Source organism: Podarcis filfolensis (genome assembly GCF_964270895.1).
Source record: "Podarcis filfolensis genome assembly, chromosome: 1".
In the NCBI taxonomy this organism is placed as follows: domain Eukaryota; kingdom Metazoa; phylum Chordata; class Lepidosauria; order Squamata; family Lacertidae; genus Podarcis; species Podarcis filfolensis.
The window spans coordinates 71,096,400-71,120,494 of NC_139604.1; the positions used below are offsets into that span (position 1 = coordinate 71,096,400).

Below are 24,095 nucleotides of genomic sequence, written 5' to 3' on the forward strand. Positions count from 1 at the left end.
TTATACACTTGTACTACCCATTTAGATTAATAAGGAAGATTGCAGAAAGCATTCTCTTAAGGCAACCCCTCAATTCAAAATCTCTCTCTTTATATTTTGGAGGTGTTGGGGAACTTCTAAAGCGTCAAGAAGAGAGTCTAAGGTGGTTAATTGAGGAAGGTAATCTTAGGACAAGCCGGGGGTTTTATTTAAATTGTGTAAATCTGAAGTGATTTCTTCCCAATAGTAATAATAAAGTAATAAAGTATTGCTGCTATACATTCCTAAAATAAACTTCATTTTTTGTTAAAACTGGTAATTTATGGAAGCTAAATACAGACCCTAATAAGTAAGTATTACTGAGAGTTAACCATTTACCTTAATTGGCCAGAAATAGCTCAGAATGTACTTTGGCAAATGTAGATCTATACATGCAAAGAGTTTCTAATTTCGAAACATCTGGCCACCATCCAGCTACAGATGGATTTAAATCTCTGCAAATTCTTTGCAACAGTGCTGTGCTCTATTTCATAAATATAGTCCATGCCTTAATCAACAGAGTTCCACGAGGCAAACCAATGAGAGTTCTCCTAAATGTCACTGTTGCACCTGTTACTCTGAGAATGCTCTCCAAAAATAGAAGGAGCAGTTCCACAGAATACTGATTTCTCAATGTGAAGGAAGATTTTGAACTGCAACATCTCTTTCTTCTCTTCTGACACTTGAGCCTTTCTACAATATAACACATTTTAGATGCCTAAAACGTGCAGCTTAGGGCCCTTTCAAGCATTCTGGAATGCTTTCACATAATGACCGCTCCCCGCTTAAAACGGGAGGGGGCGCCCTTTGCGTGGACGCGTGCAGCCCCTAGATCTGGAGCGGCTCCATCAGCATAGGCTTGGCTTTGCCTTCCCTCAGGTGGGATACCTGGAGGTCTCCGCCTACCTCAGTCAGTTGTCCAATCCCACCTGGGGGAAGCGTTGCGAAGGAGACCAGGCCAGGTAGGGGAGGGATTACCTGCCCACACAATAGAGGGAGGATCTTACCTGGGAATCCTCACTTGGCTCCAGAGCTTCTCTCACCCTCAGTTAATGTCTTATTTTGCAGGTTAACTTTTCTTCACAGGTATGCAGGCACTGCTACATTAAGGTCGCTGTTAAAGGGCCGGAAAGGAATTTCCCTGCATTAGCAGGCTTCGCCTTTCCCGTAGCAAAACGTCACAACTTTGGCGGTATCAGGCCTTGGGCGGAATCCTTTAGTCCATCTTCCTCTTTGCGGTGGCGATACCAGGGTTCCCCGTTAAAGGGGTTTCTGAAGGGAGGCTTTGACCATACGCCGAAAGGTTGCTCTCCCCTGCGGCGGCAGCGTAACAGGGGCGGCTTTCTCTGCTTGAACATATGTTCTCCAGAGCCAGCCCATCCCCCCCCCCCACACACACTGGATAACCCTGAAGCTCCCTAGGTCCCCAGTTGGGGACTGGGGAGGGAGAACGCCCAATGCCTGAGCCAAGGTCTACCCACATTTGAAATTTAATAAAGTTGTGGCCAATTTAATCCCATAGCACATTGTCTTGAGTCGTTATTCCACATGACGGGGGGGGGGACCGCTCGGGATCTGGGGACTCCGCCTGTCCACGCAAATTATTTTTCATGGAGGGAGAAAAAGGACACAGATCACGTGCATGGTGACCACTAAAGCTAATCCGAGAGCTCTCAAATGAGAACTGTCAACTCAAGATGGGAGTGGTGTTTTTTTAAAACAACAACAACAAAAACAAACCAGAGCTATTCTCCATCACCAGCTACAAGCCACCACTTTCTCCAGATGATGTATTGTTCTTGGCATTTTTTTTGGGGGGGGGGGGACAGCGGCCAACACACACACACAATTATGACTGCTGAGAGGACTCCAGAAAACATGTTAAACACAATTCGGTTTACCACCTGTAAATATGTTGGCACATTTGGGGAAGAATTATGCTCCACTCTACTCTGGACGATACCCAGTGTGGTGACTTTGTACAGCAGAAAGCACTTTGCTTTCTGCAAGAGACGTGGTATTTGCTGATTCACCCCACCCACTGCAGCCCACTGCTCTCTATGAAACCTGCTCCTTATGTCCACAGAAGGGAGAAGGACCCTCTAAAGCAGTATATCACGGAGGGCTGCCGAAAGGAGCAAGCAGAAATTGGATGCCCCACCAAGCACAAGAGGAAGCATTTTCCAGCAAAGCCAAGCCACCATTAGATTCACCTCATCATAACCCTTCTCAGAGTTGGTTTAACACTCAATCACTCTTCTCACTGAACTCTGAGAATTGTAGCTCTTGCAAGGGGAAGTTGGGTCTCCTAACAACTCGCAGCACCCTTAGCAAACTATACCTGCCAGGATTCTCTGGCGAAAGCCATGACTGTTTATAAAGTTGTATGATACTGCTCTGAATGTATGGTGCAGATGGGATCTATGCTAGTGATGTGTAGGTACAGACCTTGGTAAAACAACCTGGTGCAGTACCATAAAGTAGGGGCTGGTCAGGGCAGGCAGAAGGTTAGATTGGAATCTACTGGAAGATCAGTGGGTAATTCACAGTAGACTAAGAAGAGTAATTTGCAGTTTATCAGCTCACATTTAGAAAAAACAACAAAAAAGTCTTCCTTCTCTTCTAAATTAGGCTGCTGGAAAAAGACAGTTTGGGGGGAAACTAGGAGGAGCTTTACATACGAAATGACTATGACCTCTGTTCTGGTGCTGAAAACAAATTCCTGGGCTAAAAATGAGCTCAATGTAAAGAGAGAAAGAGAGTAGAAAAATCATGTGCAAAAAAACACAAAAAAACCTGGAACCTGCTCATCTACTCTCTGCAGACTTTTAACATTAATTATACTGGAAAGGTGTGGTTATTCAACAATACAGATGCATGGCAGGAGGGATAGAAAACTTCCATAGGTGCTAATTGGGATCTTGCAGCAAGTGTTTAAAAACCAGTCATAATCTGTTACTGTCCCAGAGTTTTCAAGGAAAAGTCCATTACACAAAACAGATTCCTGTAACAGTTATTTACTAGCTATGCAACATGCAGACTATTAATTCCTAGAAGCCAACTTCTTCAATTCACTTATTGGACCAAGTGCAAACAAAGCTCATATAGCAATCAATAGTTGTTGCAATCAAAGGGTAAAGCAACCTTGAGTTATTGAATTTATCTTACAAGGCGTTTAACTTTAACCAACAACAAGCAGTCGGGTGGTGATTTTTCACCAAAGAAGGTAAAATTATAACGTCCCAATACAGATGGCAATTTACATGTATATGCAAAACAAAACAATACAAAAACCCAAGCACATCTGCAGAATTTAGTGGCACTGACATAAAGAACATTTTAATGTTTATCAAATGGTTGGAAATTTGCACAGTTTAATATAATGATAGTAATCTGTACTTTTGAATACAAGCAACTTATATCACTTTAGTATATACTGGCTGTCAAACATATCACATGACCTCATCGTCGCCTCATGTAAGGATAACAACACATTACAGGTCAGATCCAGAAGCACTGCAAAACTTCTTGCCCAAGGCCTCCAAGTGGCACTAGCACCAAGTCTTCCACACTCCCTTGCAGAGTGCCACACGGTGTCATCCACTAGCTCTTGCCAGACTCCTCTCCCCTGCACCACACTAGTAAATTTCTATAGCCAACCCTACGCACTGACTCTGAGGAAGCTTAACATGTTTCGGCATTCAGAAAACTGCTTTTCTTCTCCTTTGTGGCATAATTAGTATGGGTTCATAAACATGCTAGGTCTGGGTGCAGGGAATCCTTTAAATCGCAGCTCAGCCATGCAGTTCATTGAGGGGCCTTCATCTAATTCAGTCATGTACGCCTGGTATGTCTGAACACAACCTAGTTAACCATGATGCCTGGCATATAAAAACATCACCTGCACCAACAATCTTGTCCAAATGTCATGCTGCACATGCGGTAACATTTTTTAAAAGAAAAAAAGAGAAAAAAAATAATCTTGCACTTAACTTTGACCTCTTAGGATTTTTTTGAGGATATATTGATATATTTGTAATTTCAAACTTTAGGTAAGGTGTTGCAGAAAGAACAAAAACAAAACACCTTAATGCACAAGTCCCAAATATTGTATCTTCTGCTGCATTGCATGGATATTCAGAGCTAGAACATCTGCCTTGCTTGCAGAAGGTCTCAGGTGCAATCCCTGGCTTCTCCAGAGTGGGGGCTAGAAATAACCCCCATCTGAAACAGCTTATATAGTTACAATTGTAGGTGGTTCTTAAAAACTATACCAAAACCTGGAAAGAAATACACAGTCTCACACTGTTGTTCCCCAGTAATCAGCATTAAGAGGCATCCTGCCTATGATATCGTAATATATAGCCATTCTCACTAGTAGTCATTAATGCATTGCTGTCTCTCAAAAATATCTAGATTTATACACAGATTTATACCAAAACACCCATGCTCTGTTTTCTTTATCCCCAAAGAGATGACCAATGAAGTGAAGCAAAAGCAGGAAAAGCTCTGCAACTGATACTGTCACATCATTATTAGACATCACTGGGAGCAAAAGGAGAGAAGAGAAAAAAACACAAAGGCTGCTATTTTGAGTGCAGACACACATCCTCTGCATTTTCTAGTTATCCCCTAAGCAGCACCCATTATGCACCTATGGGAAATGAAATAAGTCACATTAGAAGCACAGTATTTCACTCTAATGGCCAAGCTTTACCTTATGGGCATACACACTTTTCTTGCTTAGCTAAGCAGACCTGGGTGAGACCAGGGGAATTCAATTATTCATTCATTTCACATTTGATATATGAAAACGAGTCCCCATTTAAATTCAAGCCTGGAAGTATTAGCTCAGGACGCATTTAGCACAAAACCTTAGTATAGCCTGAGGGAAGACTCCTGGGTACAAATTTCTCCTGCTTGAATCACAGACAGAAGCTCTCCTTGAAGATAACAAGAGCCACCTATGCATATCAAATACTCGAATTTAGCCCTGGGGGTCAGCCACTGCCTTCAATTGCCATATGTAGCTCCTTGTTCTGCCATTCCGTGATGCAGATTCCTGAGCCTTTATTTTTATTTTTTTGTACAGCCCAGCAAATAATTTTCTTGACATCTTCTTTTACCCATGTCATAAAATGGAGAATTAAGTCATTCTGAAGGTGGATTACTTTATAGATGGGAAAATCTTCATGTTTTGTAATTGAGGGACCATTGTACGGTACAAAACCCAAGTTGACATGTGATCTCTGGGATGGCCACTTACATACACATTGTCAAAAAGAATCACCAAATAAAAATGACAGAAGAGTACACTGATTTGCCAGAAGGTGCATATGCGAATTATAGATACAGGGATAAATTTACAAAGGATTTGTATAATTTAAGCTGAAATCTAATACATCTCACTGAAGTGAGGAAGACCCTCTCAGTCTGGTCTGTGTGCCTCTTCAGTTTGCTGTCCAGATTGATGGGAAACTTCAAGGTCCCAGTTTTCCCTTCTTATGGTTCTTTAACCATAGCTGTCAACTTTTCCCTTTTCTTGCGAGGAATCCTATTCGGAATAAGGGAATTTCCCTTTAAAAAAGGGAAAAGTTGACAGCTATGTCTTTGTCTTTGGGCTGGACTTGGATGAATCACAAGGCAGTCCTTCAAACAGAGCAAGACTGGCAAAGCTATGGCCCTCTATATATTGTTGGCTCAAATACCTATCAGGTCCAGCTAGCATGGTGAAGAGCCAGGGAGTTATGTAGTCTAGCAACACCTGGCAGGCCGAAGATTAGCCACCCCTTAAATAAAGAATATCTTAAAATAGGATACTTTAGCTATGTTTCTTATCTTGCAGAAGTTTGGACTAGATGACCCTTTGGGTCCCTTCCAACTCTACAATTCTGTGATTCTACTCCTCTCTTAAGCAGGACACATGGGCACCCCACGTCAGAAATTTTGTCTTCAAGAGCACAAAAACAAAATAAGAGCCCTGCTGAATCAGACCAAAGGCCCATCTAGACCATTATCCTCTTCCCAAAGTGGACAACCACATTCATGTGGGAAACCCCCAGGCAGGCTTGCGTTTTTATGATCTTATGGATGGATGTGGTATTTTAGTTGAATTTTGCTGTTACCCACCCCAAAATCCTGCTATAAATGGTCCATATAAATAAATAAGTTATATCCCACCCTTTTAGGGTGAAAAAAAACCACACACAAATATGGCTTCCACAACTGTGAGGGAGACTGGTAAAATCAAGTAACTTCCATTAAGCTTGAACACATTCGTCTGGAATGAAGAAGTCAAAAGAAGGAAGTTTATCTCATTACAGCATTTGGACTTGTATCACCTACATGTCAGCATTTCCTAAACAATGAATTTCTACAAATAAGTCACTTGATTTTAGGTCAGATTTGAGTTTTCCACCTGTGACTTCCAATGTAAGTGTTTTGAGGCTCCAAACTTAACTTTGCTACATGTTCATCGTATCATGTTAGCTAGGTATATTAACAATATTAGCTTAATCAAAGCCCTTTTCTCTTAAGCCTTTTTCAAAAAAAAAAATTGAGATAGGAATAAAGCAGGTGAACAAATATCTAATGGTGTTGTCAGATAATTTTAGAAAACACTTCAGTAAGAGGTTAGAGAGACAAAGTGCAGTAGGTTTCTAAGTGAGAAGTTAGCTATATCAAGGTTCATGTGAGAGTGAGCATAACTCCTATTTTAATTATTTTGCAATAATTCCATGAAATTATAGGCAGCAATCCAATATGGAAGCAAAAATTAATAGCAAGCTATTTAGCCAGCAAAAACTTACCAGCTTCATTTCAAATGATGTATTAGGCACTAGAGCAGAGACTTCCAGAATCACAACAATCTATATTATACTATCTTATATTCACGATTTAACATTTTTTAAAAGCAGGACATGCACAGTATGTTAAAAGTTTTAAAAAAGAAAACTGCCTTTCCCAGTGTTTTCCCTGATATAGCCTTTATATGTGACTTTATATGTGACATCAATATTTCTCTATTAAAACTTTAGGACTTGCTATTTGAGGGACTGAGATAAGAGGCCAAATCCTAAGCTGTAGCTCTATTGCCACTTCCATGTGCTTTTTCTTCCTTTCCTGTCCCCTTCAGTCTACTCCTCATGCTGTCTGGGAGACACCTGCAGAGCAGATGTGGGGGGGGACACGCTGTTGGAGGAGAAGAAATAGAAGCCCCGTTGTGCCACTGGAACTACACATGTGGAGCACTGGATACAAACCGTGGTCTCTTAAAAAACAACTGCAAGTCCCATAGTCCCTTCATTCATGCTGCTATTTTCTGTACACTTGCAATAGATAACAGACTCACTGGTTAAGTTTCAGGAAAGGGAACAAATACAAGCAGAGACACTGATTCCAGTAAGAGTGGGATCTCATTTCCCTACTAAACGCACAGGCCCCAGAAGATGAATTAGCTATCTTTAATTACGGCCACTCTTCTGTACTTAATATTTTACGTGTTACTTATACAAAAATGGCAAGTGAGAGTTCAGGATTGCACCACTGATTTTTCAAACCTTAGTTTGTATAAGCCTAGCTTTATTTGACACCTATTCCCAGAAGTCAGACACCATCTACTACCGCACTTTTCATTTTCACCCATAAAATTGACCCTTTCCCCCCCAATCTGGGATGGTGTAAAGTGCAGTAATTCACATGCCATACTTATTTCTCCCTGTGTATGATATGCAGATGCTGCAGATCATTTGCACATTGATCTGCAAAAAATGCACACATGTACAGAACAGTCCTAAGTCAAAGCTATAAGTAAAGTCAATAGTTCAATGCTTTCATTAAGAAGAGAGTGAATCAGAAGACGCTCTTTACTGAATATTCAGTCACAGGGCTAAATCTTAAAATCGTTAGCCAGGAAAACTTTAATTGACTTTGTTAAGGTTTGCTAAAACAGTGAAGCCTAATAGTAGCAAGATCTTTCAAACCTGATTCACATTTTCAGCTCCTGGCACCTATACATTTTTAAATGATTTTCTTTGTTTTAATAATTTAAATGACAATTACCTGCTGCCGAATTTCTTCTTCCATTTTTACTGGTGATCCAAGCTCTGCAACTTGCTTAACTCCTTCACTTGCATATCCTCCATATTCCCAAAGTACGTAGTTCTTTGAATGAGACCCACCAATGATCGCAGACCAGTGGTTAGCTCGCCCTTTAACCAAAGCAGATAAAATAATACAGTAAGTAGCTTTAGAGAAGATTGTCCTAAAACGAAATGCCACTTGCCTTCTGTAGGAGCTAAAGTGAGATGTTGCCACAGAAAGCATATAAGATTATCTTCTATTGTCTCATTTCCATTTACAGGGCTCCATTCTGAAGGCTCTCTTCTGAAGCTATAGTGTTCAGTATTCCAGACAGATAGACATGCCCTTTCCAGGATACTCCAATGCATTTCTCTTCTTCCCCGCAACTTTCCATTTCTCCCTCACAGTTTGTTAGTATTTCATGCCAACCAAGCAAGTTGTGTCATGATTGGGCTATTCTTGGTGGTTTCCCCTCTCAGGGCTCCCCCTGCCCTCAAATGCAATCTCAGTAAGAGATTCTAGTTCATTACCCAGGGTCCAGTTTCCTTGGAATGAAGGTCAACAGAGACTGTTGGGTCTTTAGAATATATGGTTTTATTTACACATATATACAAACTGAGTATCACATGGAGGGGCTCCTAGTGTTAGCACTCCAACAAAACTTGCTTCCCCATTTGCTTACCAGGAGAACCCCAAATCCAGCTTTTGATCCAGCACAGAGCAGACATGTCTCTGTCCCTCCAGCTTCTAGCATCAGTACAACTGTCTCACACAACTCTCCCATATCCAACTCCATTTGGCCTATTGTTCTTCGTCCTAGGATGCTGTATCATCCAGCCAGGTGAGAGGAGTGGGAAAATGCCTCCCCGACTTCCTGGAGAGCACCATCACCTAGTTGTAGCTATTGCAACTTAGCTCACTTTTTGATAAGCTAATGAGAGCACTTAAGTGGTCAGTTAAGGCCATTTTTCTTACAAGGAAACTTGTATGACCCAGTTCAGCAGTGTCTTCTACTACATCCTAACCCTTCCTGGATACAGGAGTCCTGGTGGGGGAAGGGACCCAAGAATACCACCCAGACTGTACCTCTAAACTCACAGCACTGCATTTTTTCCTACTTCTTCACACTACAACATTCCCCCAAGTCTGCTGGTACCTCTTCCCTGTGTGAGAATTGTGCCGTTTTAGAGAATGAGCTCACTGTTAGTATATAGTTCTCATATTAGCTTCGCATTAGTTTCAATGTAAGAAACTAATGCAAGTCCCTTTACTTTAGTTTCTCACCTTCATTTTAGTTTCCTGCATTTGTTTTACTTAGGAGGCACAGTTTTACAAATGGATACATTCCTAAAGTTGAAAAGAGGCACTGCAGTGTATTGTATACTGATGCATTTCTCTGTATAGAGTTGAAAGACTTGTGAAACTGACATAGCATGTCAAGTGTCTCATCTGAAGCAAAGAAACGTTGGTTCAATGTCTGCAAGAAGTCTCCAGTAATCAAATAGTGAAGCTTTTGTCTAATCTGTCTGCAGTTTGGCAGGCCTGTTGCACAGAGATGGAAACAGATTGCCTACAAATTTCCCAACATCTGAACTGAAATAGTTACAAGCAGGAGAAATTTCACTGGGTCTCCCACTTAAATCAATGAGAAGCTTATGGGATGTGTGCCTTTGTAACTGCCTATAAGGTGGGTACTCTTTCACTAATCTATATGAAATATGGTAGATCTGATCATTAAGGCTACAAAATGCATGCCATTTGGATGGAAAGCATCAGTGTTACAGGCAGCAGTGGCTCTCTATTGAAATTAATGTAAAAACAAAGATGAGGTAAAACTAAAACAAAGATTAAAATTAATTTGTCAATAACTAACGTGAAACACAATCAATGCAAATAAAATGAAGGCAACATTAGGTCGCCTTTAGAAAACCAAACTAATTCAGATGCAGACGTAGAGGTTATTCTTTCTTTCTTTCTTTCTTTCTTTCTTTCTTTATTACATCTATACTTCAGTTTTCCCTTTCTTAGATGATACCAGGGCAGGTCACATTGTAGTTTAAAAAACAAAACAGCACACAGCCCAACAAGACGATGGCAAGAATCCACCAACAGCATACAAATCAATATGGCTAACCTGATTCAAAAACACCCACCCACCCCACTCACACATGAAAACAAAATTCACCACAGCCAATCGCAAACGAACAACCCCAACCTCTCTCACCACCAAAGGAACACAAGCGAATAGCAAAGAGAACCTGCACAAGCAATGCTGACACAAAACCTCACACATACATTGAGTAAAATAGAAACATCGCCATCCGACCCCCCCCCACTCACCATGGCCACCTCCACCTCTTTTCCCCTTCTCTTCCTAATGTAACACTAATGTCTTAACAAATGAAACTGATCTGTAGAAAATGTAACTTGAAAAAAGAAACATTGCACATACTTTTGTAAAGCAAGAAATCTTTAATAAAAAATACTAAAACAAAAAAACCCCCAGCAATTAGAAGTTGATAAAAACAAAAGTCATCAGCCATACACGCACTCATGGAGTCTCCTATGGCTCCCAATTGCAGAAGCAGCTAATGTCCCATTAATGAACAAGCAATCTTTGTCTAATGCCAGCAGAAGAAGAGCATTGGCACCAGTGATACTTCCAGGGGACATGGCAGAATCGGGATACCCCCTATTAGAAGGTCCTATCTTGGGTTACCACCTGATGTTTATTCTCCTGACACTTCAGTAAGTTGAGATGGGAAAGGTCACTGGAAGTTCTGTATGCAGAGGACTTTGGGTTGCGGCTGAGGCGGAATAGCTATTCTACATTCTTCAACTGACTTCCGATGTTCTGACTGAAGGAATATCCATGATAATTTATGAGGTAAAAGGGCCTACCTTCTGTCACAGCTAGAAAACTGTGCTTGGCATTGTGGGTTACACGTGGAACCAGCCTTGGGGAAGCTAACATGGTACATGGTTTGTCAGAAAACATAAGACTAGACAAACTTGCCCTGAGAATTTGGGTGCCCTGCAGGTCATCCTGCTGCCTCCTTGCTTGCCTGTCACTAGATTGTGCACAGTAGCTTGGAGGTGTCTGGGGAGTACAGCCTTATGTTGCTGAGCTGCTTGCTCCTTCCACTTGGTCCAGCAGCTACAAAGCAACATAGCGCTATTAGTGTTTAGCAGCTGTTTTACGGTCCCTGCAGGCCTGGTGCCAGAAACAAATGTTCCATCCGCTCAAAAACTGGAACAAAAAGTTTCAGCATGAAGAAAGCAAACGAGAAACGAATATCTGAAATAAATGGGGAGAACAGAATATGTATCCTGCACTATTGGAATGAGGAACCAGGAAGAAATTGTGGAAATTGTGCGGAGTAGAATAACTGCGTTGGGTGAAACAATGGAGAAGAAAAACAGAAATGCTTGTGCAGAACAAATGAAGGGCATGCAAACTGAAACAGCTGAAGGTGAAAGACAGTATGGAGGCAAAAGAGGAGAGAAACATGCCCCAATAGATCGGAAAAGAAATGAAGATCCAATTTTAAGCTTCATTAGGAAAAACTACTGGAAACTATATAGCAAAGAAATAAAATGATTGCCACACACCCCCTATGATGCATGACATAACAAACAAGAACATCTGTGATATCCATGGTAGGTCTATTTTGAGTGTAACTTAGTTGAATAATACTCATATGTATACTATCTCCCTCCCTCCCCCCCCCTCTCTCTCTCTCTCTGGTTCGTATTTGATGCTTTGCTTTGGGAATTGCATCCTTTTGTTGTTTCATTTCATTCCCACTTCATTTCTTAAACAAAGCTTTGTCATCATTCCCTACAGATTTAAGTGGACAAATCACAGTGGAACTGAAACATTTACATTTTTAACAGAACTGGATACAATTTGCAAGTAGCTTCTTCTGTGAAAATGAAGCCTAGAGAATTTCAGAGAAATGGGTCAAGGGGTATGCTAGGCACTTTTGGATTGTGAACATTTTAAAATGTCTTTGCTGCCCTGGCACCAGCTTTTTTGTTTGTTTGTTTTTTGTTTTAAGATATTGGCATGAAATTCACTTGGAATTAGAGGTGTACTTTGGCAAAATCTTGGCAAAATTTAATAGGCATTATGGTTCAGGTTTTAAACATCAAAAAGAGTATTCGAGGTTTATTTTAATAATCATAGGCCCAGTTAGCATAAATCCACAGAAGATGCTAGACATGTCAATTAGAATGCTAGCTTGTTTACATTCAGCCACCCCACCCCAAGTTGATTGGAAACAGTGACAAAGGTAGGCATAGACTACCTGCCGCCCTCCCGAAAAAGCAGCTCCTAAAATGCAAATGATGCTTTTTTAAGCAAAAAAGCTTCATTTTCTAAGCACTTCAATATGTTTCATCCCTGCCTTTTTGTCGCCTGCTTTGTTACAAAATGACTATAAAGCATCCCTGATTCCTTTTGGAGCTGAATAGCAGGAGTGGATGGAATAGTGGGGCACAACTGTGGTGGCTATATTAGGTGAGAGTGACCAGTTGGCTTCCCTGATCTTGCCCCACCCTGCTCTGCAATACCCTGGTAAGTTACAATTATCAAGTGTCCAAAGGGGGGCAGAAGAAACCACATTGCTGTACAACAAACATTTTTCATATTGTCTGATGGATAGGACTATAGGGTTGCCATATTTCAAAAAGCGAAAATCCAGACACAAAAGTTGTTGTTGAACTTCTTCCCTTTTTTTAGTTTCTGAGCTGTTTTTTAATGAAATTAAAGCGATTTCTGCCCTGACACTGTTTCTGACTGCCGTATTCCGTCAAATATCAGGTTTCACACATAATAACCAAATTTTATGAATTCATAACTGGCCCAGCATTTCAGTGCACCTGTACTGTTTGCAGCTCAGTTCTTTGGACTGAAGCTCATTCAGTAGACAACTGAAATAGGCCAATATATTCACTGCAATAGTACATAAGGGGAAAACATTTGAAATACAACTATTTTTCACACTGTCTGGGAGCACATATGATCAATGCAAGGCAATGGCTGTCATGCTCTTTACTAATATTCTACACCAACTATGTATGCTATTTGCATTTTACAAGGTATGCAGTAACCAAAATATTCCCTCACAGAAATGAAGAAACAGTAATAAAAGCATAGTCTCTAGTCTGAATCTCTCTTAAGAGTTTCAGGCTGCCATCCGCCTGGAATTTCCCGGACATAGACAGAATACGGCATGTTTACTCATTTGGAGCAAATACCATTGAGTTCAATAGATTCTACTCTCTACCAAATACACTTAGGAGTCAGACACAAACTTTTGTTTTCTGCTTGTTATTATATCCCATTGATGTAATCAGACTTGGGGCTCATCCAAACTTCCGCCTGTCCCATGCCTAGCAAGCATGAGGCTGAGTTGTCTTTCATTTGTTTACAGTTGAATCAGAACAAATATCCATCTGCAGAAAAACGGATTGATGTTTGTTATGATTCAGCAGTAAACAGCAGATAAAAAGGGGGTTTCCCCAGGGGAAAGTGGTGGGACAAATGGATGTGTGCATGAGCCCTTATTTCCGGACCAGTATATAGTATATTAAAACTTTTAAAACGCTTTGCCGCTAAACACCAATGCAACTGAAACAAAACACACTATTAGGAAGATTTTCCAGAGCACAAACTGAAGCTACACCCCCAGGCTGCCAGCTATGCCTTCTAATAAATGATTCAGCTGCACTCAAAGCTGTGTTTTGTTATTTCAAGTCTCAAGTGTTTTCAGGCGTTTGGTTTAGAAGTGTGTTTTGGATACTGCCAAGAACAGACCTTAAAAAATTAGATCTGGATTAAAGTGCACTTTGGATGACAAACTAGTAAATAAAAGTTTGCAAGTAACTCAGAGGGAGACATCATCAGCAAGCTTAAGTGCTGGTATCTTATTTATAAGCTAGTAATATTAATGCTCTCAGGGCAAAGGGAAAGCTGAGCTCTCTTTAAAGCTTTTTATTTCCATAGAAATCTAATAAAGCCAGCACTTTTAGTCAAAGCTTATTTTCAATAGGCATAAAAGATTGTTCCTTAGAAACTCCAGAACTACGTGGTATGGACTTAACAACTTTCATCTTTTCAAGGAGGGACTGGAAATTAATAAATGACAGCATTAAGTATTTTTAACCAGCAGTTCTACCAGATGCTCAGTATGAGAAATCTTCTTAGATTAACATAGCAAGTGAAATATAATTTGATAAACAATTCTAAAATTTAATAGATTTATAGGAACTGTCCAGCAAGGAACATATTTATGGACATTTCTGCTGTACCATAATGGCAAACACTCTACAGTTCTCCACAGTCTAGATTGAATAAGGTTTTGTTTCATTTAATAGTTTCAGAGCCTCTGCATAATAAACAGCAATTTTGACAGGTACTTTTCATTTTTAAAATCCAGGGTATGTAGGTGGGTGGAAAAGCTTTCTGGCCTCCCAGGAATTTATAGTTACAATTTGATGTTGGTTGTTCTGCAGGGGTTAGTGCTGTCTCCATTAGTGTCAAAATCAGCGGCAAATATCACATTTCTGGATGACAATAAAGCAAAGAGAATAATTCTTGCTGCTAAAGTACCAGGACTTTAAAACGTTTATATTTATGAGGTGAGGCCGCACAGGAATGCAGGCAAGTAAAGAAGAACGAATGCTCTTTCTGGTGTGTTTTATATCACTATCATAAAGCTTAACAATATTTAATCCTGAACTTATTACCTGACAGCTGAGCAAAAATTATTGTGATCGCTACATTCTTATTTATCACTTGGACTGCTCTTAAGTGTACAAAGTGCTAGGAGATGGATAGCTTGTTTATCCTGTGAGGTAGGCTGCTTGTATACCACTCAATTTTCAAAAGGGGAGGATTCCAGATGATAATAGGACATCCTGTCTGGTAATACTTGGGAACCCATGTTCCCCATAAATGAGTCCAAAAAGCTATTCCTTGTTCTCCACAGGATTCCAGATGTTTGTACCATCAGAAAGCCAGGCTCTCGGCTGACTTTCAGCCAGTTTATACACATGCTTATTTCACAGTAAGCCGCATTGATTTCAATTATTGTCTAACATGTCAATAGAGCATCAAAGTGTACAAAGTGACATATAATTCTATGCAATCTGTTCACACAGCATCCAATAGGATAGGGTGGGCTGTGAGAGAGTGATACCCATGTCAATTGAATTGGCTAACATATACTTTCCTTTTGACCAAGATGTCAAGTTGTGATCATGAGTACCCATATTTAGAAGTAAGTTTCATTTACAACATCTACTTAATTTTTTTGAAAAAGTTCAGCTGTACTGCAACCCAATTTGAAGCTTGGGCTAAAGGTAAAGGTAAAGGGACCCCTGACCATTAGGTCCAGTCGTGACCAACTCTGGGGCTGCGGCGCTCATCTCGATTTATTGGCTGAGGGAGCCAGCGTACAGCTTCTGGGTCATGTGGCCAGCATGACAAAGCCGCTTCTGGCGAACCAGAACAGCGCACAGAAACGCTGTTTACCTTCCCGCCGGAGCAGTACCTATTTATCTAGTTGCACTTTGATGTGCTTTCGAACTGCTAGGTTGGCAGGAGCAGGGACCGAGCAACGGGAGCTCAGCCCATCATGGGGATTCGAACCGCCAACCTTCTGATCGGCAAGTCCTGGGCTCTGTGGTTTAACCCACATCGCCACCCGCGTCCCAGTGGGCCGATGTATACCCTTTGCCAAATTTGTTGGCTCTGGCACTCAGGGTTGCTGACATTGTCCCCTAGGGCCAGTACACTCCATCACCCCCAAATCAAGTCTGATTCCTGGGACATGACAACCCTCGAGCTCTCAGTGCCTCAAAATCAGTTCATCTATGCCTTCCCTTATTTTTTCCCCACTAAATTTAAAAAGCACACACACTCAAAGTGATGTACCTTGTTGTATCTTCTTGACCACCTGACTGAAAATTACTTTTCAGATTGGCTGGCTGCAGGAAGAAGAAAATGTGGCACAAGCTGATTTACTATCTTTCAGCTATGCTGGTGGAGTCTCATTGGTATATATTTCTCCCCAGAAACCAGAGCTTTTTTTTCCTGTTGGAACTCGCCAGAACTCAGTTCCGGCACCTCTCAGGTGGGTGCCACTGCCGTTCTAAGAGAATGGGGAAGGTGTTCGTGGTGAGTTCCTTTTCAAGAAAAATGGCACTGCCAGAAACTAAGACGTGATCAGAGTCCGAGACACTCATTTGAATATGTAGCTTGGCAAGCATAATTAAACAAAAATACTACTTGCGTACCACATGTCCTCACATCAAGCAATTTTAATAGCTGCTTAATAGCTGTTTAATTTTTAATGTACTACATCATTACAAGCATTTTACTTCACTGTCTTTCTTTTAACCCACTACCCAAGGGACTGTTAGGTGACCAGATTGAAATATCAATTGTAACACTAGCCTAGTCTGTTTTATGCTTAAGAACAAGTCATATTTATTCATTATCCTAAGAACCGAGTAAACAAAGCAAGGAACCCAGTCCACATAATTAAGAAAAAGTGCCAATGAAGTAGAAAAATAACTTCATCTAAGTATAGAATTCTTTGACATAAACCAAAAGACCCATAAACTTGATAAATGCCATGTCTCAGATGTCTTCTACGTCTACAATCCTATAGAATCTCAGCTGTGAAACTTGCCAACCATTTTAATTTGTTCCACAATCTCAGCTTTACAGCCACAAATTCAAGCCACAAATTTTAATATGTCAATATAAACTCTTTTATTAACGTGCACAGTTCTATATCTGAACTAGGCAGCATTCAACTTAATAAAGTTGAGACAAAAATCTATGTAGACTATATCAAATAACAATTGATATGTAGACAAAGTTCTGGCTGCATCAATGCCAGCTAGCTGCACAGGGACACAGCAATATTAGAAAATAAAATTATACACAAAGCCCTTAAACTTTGGTAATATGTTGGCCATTGTGTGATCTTTATTAAAGAGAAAATAAATGTGACTCAAACTTCCAGGTCATTTACTTGGCTTCATTGTCATCGATGTGAAGCCAATATTTAAAGATCAAACGTGAGATCTGAAAGGAAAGTCCAAATATATTGAGCAAAGAAATATAAAATGGAAGGAATCTGGTATCTACATGCATTTGTTCATATATTCTCTGGATTCCACCTGGATCCAAGAACTCAGCTGTGCACCTGAGGACTCCAACATAGAGAGCTGTAGGCAACAGCCAGAAGCAACCGGGGGGGGGGGCGGGCAACAGGGCTGCATTGCTGACCTGACTCCCCAACGCCATACATCACTGCCAGTTACCAAGAGAGGGATGGGCAAGGCAGTGGAGAGCTGGGCGCGGTGAGCCAATTCAATGTCCATGATGTTGTATCTCATCACACCCTCTTGTAACCAGCAGCAACACACATCACTGGGAAGCCATAACAGCAGTTCAGCTCTGCCCACGTCTGCCACCACCTACTGCAAACACCACCTGACTGTTTGTCAGGAATCAGTTGTATGTTAACTGTATTTGTGGGAAATGTATCAGTATTGAAAAGAATAGAGCTGAGATCCAGAGGTGCTTCAAAGGTCCAGGTGATTTTGGATCACTGCAAATCAGGGTTTGATCCACTTTGTGCACGAATTCAAAAATGTAAAACTTTTTGCAACATGGTTTGAGTCTATATTTAATATTACTGTTTTTCCTATGGGGTTGCACTAGCGAGGGGTGTGTGGGGTGTTAGGGGATAGGAAGTACCACTGGTTGGGGATATGCCATGTTCCTTCTGGGATAGTTTGTCCATCTTTAGTCCCCACCTTGCACTCCACTCTCAACTATCAGCCTGCCACTGTGACTACACTCTGGAAAATAGCTTTGACTGCCCAGCTAAACCAGGGGAGGGTAGCCGATGGGTCTCAAACCAGTGAGTTAGGGACTTGTCTATCCCCTGCATGCAAAACCACACTCAGGTGGATTGAGCAGACAAGACCAATAGTGGGTCCAACGGTCAAGAAGGCAGCTACTGCATGTGGTATTTAGAGAAGTGTGCGGAACATAGGACCCGTCAACCTGGGAAAGAAGCCCATTGGGGAGAAGGAAAACTCTGTTCCTAAACCGCTGCTGCCTTGCAGAGAAGCAAAGCCTAAGGAGCAAATCCTTCACAAATCTGGATGCTTGGATGGTACCTTGTCTGCCTCCTTCCAGCAACCGCTGCAGCCAAGCAGGTGCCAAATGTATTGCTCTGCTTTCCTTTGGACCACATCAGCAAGGCCAAAAGGGGGGGGGGTCTTGTCGTCGGGACAGCCCAGAACCTCCATACACACTGCCCAGGCTTGCGCCCTGGGAAGGTCACTTCAGTGCTGCTAAACCCAGTGGTTTGACTTCAACCCCGGAGGTGCACTCCATTGTCTCTTGAGACAGATGCCAACAACAACCTTCACTAGTGATGAGGATGGCTAAAATATCATGATCCAGTATCTACTGAAAAAGTTGAAAAATCTAGTATGTTGGATTGGATGTTCACTGCAGACTGGCCCTCTGTGCATGTGCAATATCTGAACATAAAGAAATCCCTCTAAGAGACAGCAGGGGATGGCCCACAAAAACCTCCCTCATCTGTTACTTTCTATATGTTTTTGACTACTAATATCATCATGCTTCACCATTGGCCATTTGGCTGGGGCTGATGAAAGTTGCAATTCAAAACTCCTGAAGGGTTGGGGATGGTTGGTGTACAGTAAGAAAAACAATACAATACAATACAATACAATACAATACAATACAATACAATACAATACAGCACACTCACGTGGATAATCTTTTGGATGCGACTTCTCCGACCAGTTACCATAAAACGTAAGCCTATATTTAGCAGTTCCACAGGCACAACAGTCTAAGATTGGTTTATCGGTGACACCATTCATGGCTGAATCTAAAAGGAAGCAAGAGACCATTATTTTACTGTATGGGTGATTTTGAAGGTGCAGCATTTGAATATGTTTTGCTAAAATTACAAATAAATCAACCCACAAGATGCAAATGGGCTGGGAGGTTTAGATCCAGATTTTTGCACATAAAGTTAGCACTGTACCTTGAGCTTCAGTTAAAATCATATTTGCTGAATAATTCCTTCTTGATTTTATCATAATTTCTAGGAATACAAAATCATGCACCAAGAAAGAGTAACATCTGGACCAATCCAATCCAGTAGTGATGCCCTGTTCTTTTGGCAGCTCATGACAAATCCATGGGGCATGTGTTAACACACTATTTCCAAACACATACAGAAGCTACAATTTCAGTTTGCTTGAATCAAATAGTTCCATTGCACCCTCATTGGAAAATGTGAACATGTTTGTTCGCATGTTCCAATTAACACAAGTAAAAGCTGTCTCTAAAGACATACAAGTGTGAAAGAATGTTCATTTGTGCAGCCTCTGTACACAAGTGTACAGATGGTACAGCTGCTGAATGTAATGCGTGAACACCCCTATTGACTTGCCAACTTTTTCTTGTATTACAAATGAATGATAGTATATACTCCAAGGCATTTGTTCTAATATTTAATAACACTGCTGTAAAAGAGGAGTACTGCAACCTGTTTAAATGCAAACAGCTTCCCTATTCCAGAAACAACCGGAATGTACTTTAAATTCTTGACATGCCCTTTTTGCTTTTAACGCTCTTTTCGATTTTTCTGTATTCAAGAACATGAAACAGATGTCTCAATTTCATTTACGTAACCTGCTCCAGTGACTTCATTGAATACATTCACCATTCACAGCATAAAGAGCTGTTTGAAATTGAATGCAATCTGCATTTCTAAATGGACTAAGAAAGTGAAAAGCCTGGCCAGTGTCAAATATGCCATATTTATAAAATTCAATTAAGCATCTTACAGCACACACTTCAGTGTATATTGTTTTGAATTTTAAAAAGCCTATCAAAGTCAAGGCCAGATTATCCTAATCCTTGGGCCTAGGGAAAAAGATGAAGGCCAGGCCCTCTTGGCATTCTCTTAAATGTGGCGGTGTTTCCAAATTGGAGGGGTGAAAGGGGCAGGAGTAAGATCATCTTCTAGCAATTATCTTTGCATTGCTGCACCAAGAAATTACCATTCTTTTCCAAGGAGGTCTGGGAATCATTCTCTGGAAGACTTCTGCATAAAATTTATGCAACTAGGATGTAATTTTAAAAGCAGTTACGCTCCAGAAGGGTGGGCATTTTGCAGCACTTCTAAGCACAAGTGTCTTCTCAGCTGAAAACATCATGAAAGAGGGTTTGAAGAAATCATTACTTTCTGTTAAAGTACATCCTTGGACAAGAAGGGAAAGTTTCCTGCCAATATTCCCCTGTACGCTTTTCTTAGAAATTCTGCATGGTGAATTTAGCACACCAAACATATAGATGTCAGAAGGTGGAGATTGCTGGCATGATCATACTGGGAGCAGAGCCACCAGGCACCACTTTGAACTGGTTCACATACACCCCTGTGTAAAAAGATGACATGGTGAAGGGCATTAACGGGAATTCCATGCATGTGCTTCCAGTGTAATGTCTGAGACCGTGGCAGCTCCATGCAGTTCATGTGTGATCTTGGAAATTAGTGTGGAACAGTAGCTCATATAATACAATTCTGCAATTGATACTTGTACCCAGAGGCAGTTGGATAGGGTTCTGTTGAGGCTGTTGGTGTGATCCTTAGCTCACTGAATTTACAGGTTACCCTGAATGCAACAGGTCTTCCTTCCAAGAATATGCTTAGGATCTACATAGATCAAAGTCGGGCTACACAGCCCTTTAAATCTGCTTAAGCTTCGGCAGCTTGGTGGCTGGTGCCAGAAGCAGCTAATGCCTGGTCCGTTTCCTGGCATGCAGCACGTATTATGTGACTATCAAGCAGCTCCTTACATGTAAAATAAGCAGATGAGCAGTTCAGGAATGCCCAGTCTTCAGGCTATTTATGTCATAGTTAGATGGAAAATGGCAACCTGTCTTTTGACCACTTATATTTTTCTTTTAAAAATGCTCTAATTTACACAGTTTCATTTGGTGCAAATGGCTTTCAGGCCTTGCCAACAATGTTGGCTGGACAGATGCAAGAGTGGGAAATCAGCTCAAAAGGCTCCATGGTATATGAGAAGGAGTACAGGTGGGTTTTAGGGACATTATCATGGTATCACTATGGTTGTCATATGTTGCTGGCTTCCATGCATGGATAATGTGGGGATAATGTCTGTGCAGAATGCTACTGATTAGTGGTGACAGCAAATGCAATGGGAGTTTCTGTTATTTTTCTCTATGTCATTTCTAACTTCTACTGGTATTTGTTTTGCTCTCTGCTTTTCTGCTGAGATTCATGTGACTACATTATTCCAGCATAATATTGGCATTCGTGTAGGATCAGCCTGCTCAAGCCGAAACCTAATTATGTTTACTCCAAAGCAGGTCCCATTTTTCCTTATAAATTAATTTCAGCCTCAAGGCCGTCTTCTGGTCTTGTTAAGTTAGCCTGTTTTCCTTTGCCGGCATCCTAGAAATGAATTTTGCTCTAAGCCTAACAGACCTTGAACCCAACATATTTGCACCCACTGACTGAGTGATGCACAGTGCTCATTTGTGTAGGCATGGATGTTTTTGCTATTCAGTTCTGAATTGTGTGGATGAACAATTTGGAAGTACGACTAAGTTTGCAACCTTGAAATTGTCTCAATGAGAATTCAGCAAACCTTTCACATGAATAGCAAGGAAGACCAAACCTACACAGGTGAGAAGTGAGGCCTACTTGCTGATTACAAAAAGAGAATCTCCAAACCAATAGGACTTAAAGCAGCTTAATTTCAACTAACGTGTGCTCACCCTAACCAACAGAAAGAGATAGCTAGCATATGCCAGTCTTGTGTTTTTGATTAGTTATTCTGGAAGAGCAAATCAGCAAGTGAGAAGCAAATGAATGTGTCTCATACCTTGTTCACACAGCCTCTTGGTAAGCGATCCCTCATCTTGAAAATAAATAATTCGCTTTTGTACGATGCTTGCCCTGTTTGAGAGATGGAAACAATGTGTTCATAAAATGTGCAGACGCAGCAGATAACATTTCCACCCCCCCTTAATACTAGGGTTGCCATATTTCAAAAAGTAAAAATGAGGACACCCCAAAAGTTGTTGAGCTTTTTAAAACAAAAATCCTGATAATCTGGACGTACGGCAGCCCTATTAATAATACTAAGTCACCTCTGATCCGCACCAAATTTATTGGGAGATAAGGTTCATGAGCTGGCATCCCCCACCCTCAATGAGCCATGCTATTGATTGAGACTGTCAGAGATAGCTCAATCCATCAGTTGGTATGAAGGCACTGGATGGTCTTGAACAGAAGGAGACAATGTGCTGCCCTCCAGATACTGTTGGAGTCCAGCTCTCATAATCTCTGGCTATTGACCATGTTGGCTGGGGTTGCTGAGAATTGGAGTCCAAAAATTTCTGGAGGTCACCACACTGAAGTTCTTGAGGGATGATAGGTCTTAAGGGATGCTTGGAGTAAGCAAAAAACACAGGAACATACATTTAATTAGTCCACCAGATACATCAAAAGTGGGAAATATCAGTTGGAACATACTGACTAAGATTGCAATTTCTAAGACAAGATGTCAGTTTTTCCTCTTTCTTCCTCCTCTGTCAGAATCCAACTAAATCTGTAAGATACTTTTTCATGCCCTACCTATCCATCATAACAAAAGTCTAACAAGAGCTAGTACAGCATTAGCTAATAGGTAAGAGGTTTAGCAATGAATCAGTAGCAGTTCCTTGGTCTCACCCCAAGTCATGCTAGGGGACCTTAGGAAAGCCACTCTTCCTGTGCTCCCCAACTCTAAGAAGGGGATTATTTACGCATTTGCTTTTTTTTTAGTAGTTCTATGTTGACTTCAGCTGTTCATTGCCTACTACTATTAACATGCCCCTTTTACTCTCAGCGCCTCTCAGCAGCACCAGTTCATCACCTATTCACATGGGATAATGAAAGATAAAACCAGTTTTTCCAAGTTCCCAACTTGGCAACCCTATGTGGTGCTGAAGTTACCTGGCTCTTCCTGGAGTTCACGAAACAAAACCACCAATGACAACAAGGAACCCACAAGAGAAAGGAAAGAGATTCTGCAAACCTGGATTATGTAACTTTGAAAGAAAAATCTGCCAAAATATACTGCTTATATTTTGTGTTTGCCTCTAACTTTGGGCTGCCTTAAATTGGCGAATCTAGCATCTCAGAAAGATCAGACACTCATTTTGCAAAGTTCATTGAAGCTGAAGAATACAGAAGGCACAAAAATGGAACAGAAGAAGTAAGTGCAAGGAAAGATTCAAAAGTGCACTGCCTACCACTCCTTGGTCTTCAAAATTTCATTGACACCAATGCTCTTTGTACTCTATTGCAAATGCCAAAGTTGCTGCTTTGATCCCACACTGGCCAAGACCACATGGTCACAGAAAGACTTCTAAAAATGAAATCTCCAGAACAAATCAGGTGAAACTTCCTTCCAATGTTTCATTTTTATAAAGTGTGATGTTAAAATGTTCCTGACTAACAGTTAGTTGACTTTTTAAAATATAGCAGCTGTAATTTTCTTCTTCTGCAATGTTCATTTTTTCCTAATTCAAATGAAATCTGTACATTTTGCATCCCTCCACCCCGATCCATAGCAACACACAAGAGAATTAAAATAAGCCACAGCATGCAATTCCTCTGGCACCCCTGGTTTTTCCTTTTTGCTGCACTAGCAAGGTTTCCGCAGGTCAAGAGAACATGGAAATCTTGCTCTAAGGGTGCTTTGAGACTGTTGCTATTTTCAATCACATACTGGCAAATTCAGGTTGCACAATTAAAGTTGATTTGAAGGCCGTGCACTACAAGCCCATTTCCCCCCAAAGATCCTGTGTGTGTGTGTGTGTGTGTGTGTGTGTGTGTGTGTGT

The 24,095-nt window shown here is 41.0% G+C and overlaps 1 protein-coding gene and 1 long non-coding RNA gene across 3 annotated transcripts in view; one reads left to right on the plus strand and one right to left on the minus strand.

The window, feature by feature from the left end:
* Positions 1–24,095, plus strand: part of LOC310756465 — a 214,345-nt gene that overhangs the window by 174,355 nt on the left and 15,895 nt on the right. The window lies entirely within an intron of this gene.
* The window catches only part of SPON1 (spondin 1), a 271,896-nt gene that overhangs the window by 159,649 nt on the left and 88,152 nt on the right, over positions 1–24,095 (minus strand). For both annotated transcript variants that reach the window (XR_014544399.1, XM_083598432.1), the window contains exons 4-6: positions 22,090–22,163; positions 18,933–19,055; positions 8,080–8,228 (exon numbers count right to left, since the gene is read on the minus strand). Coding sequence is in view for 1 of the 2 variants with exons in the window: in XM_083598432.1 (XP_083454558.1) it covers positions 8,080–8,228; positions 18,933–19,055; positions 22,090–22,163 (346 nt within the window). In the remaining variant the exon portion in view is untranslated. The remainder of the gene's footprint in view (positions 1–8,079; positions 8,229–18,932; positions 19,056–22,089; positions 22,164–24,095) is intronic.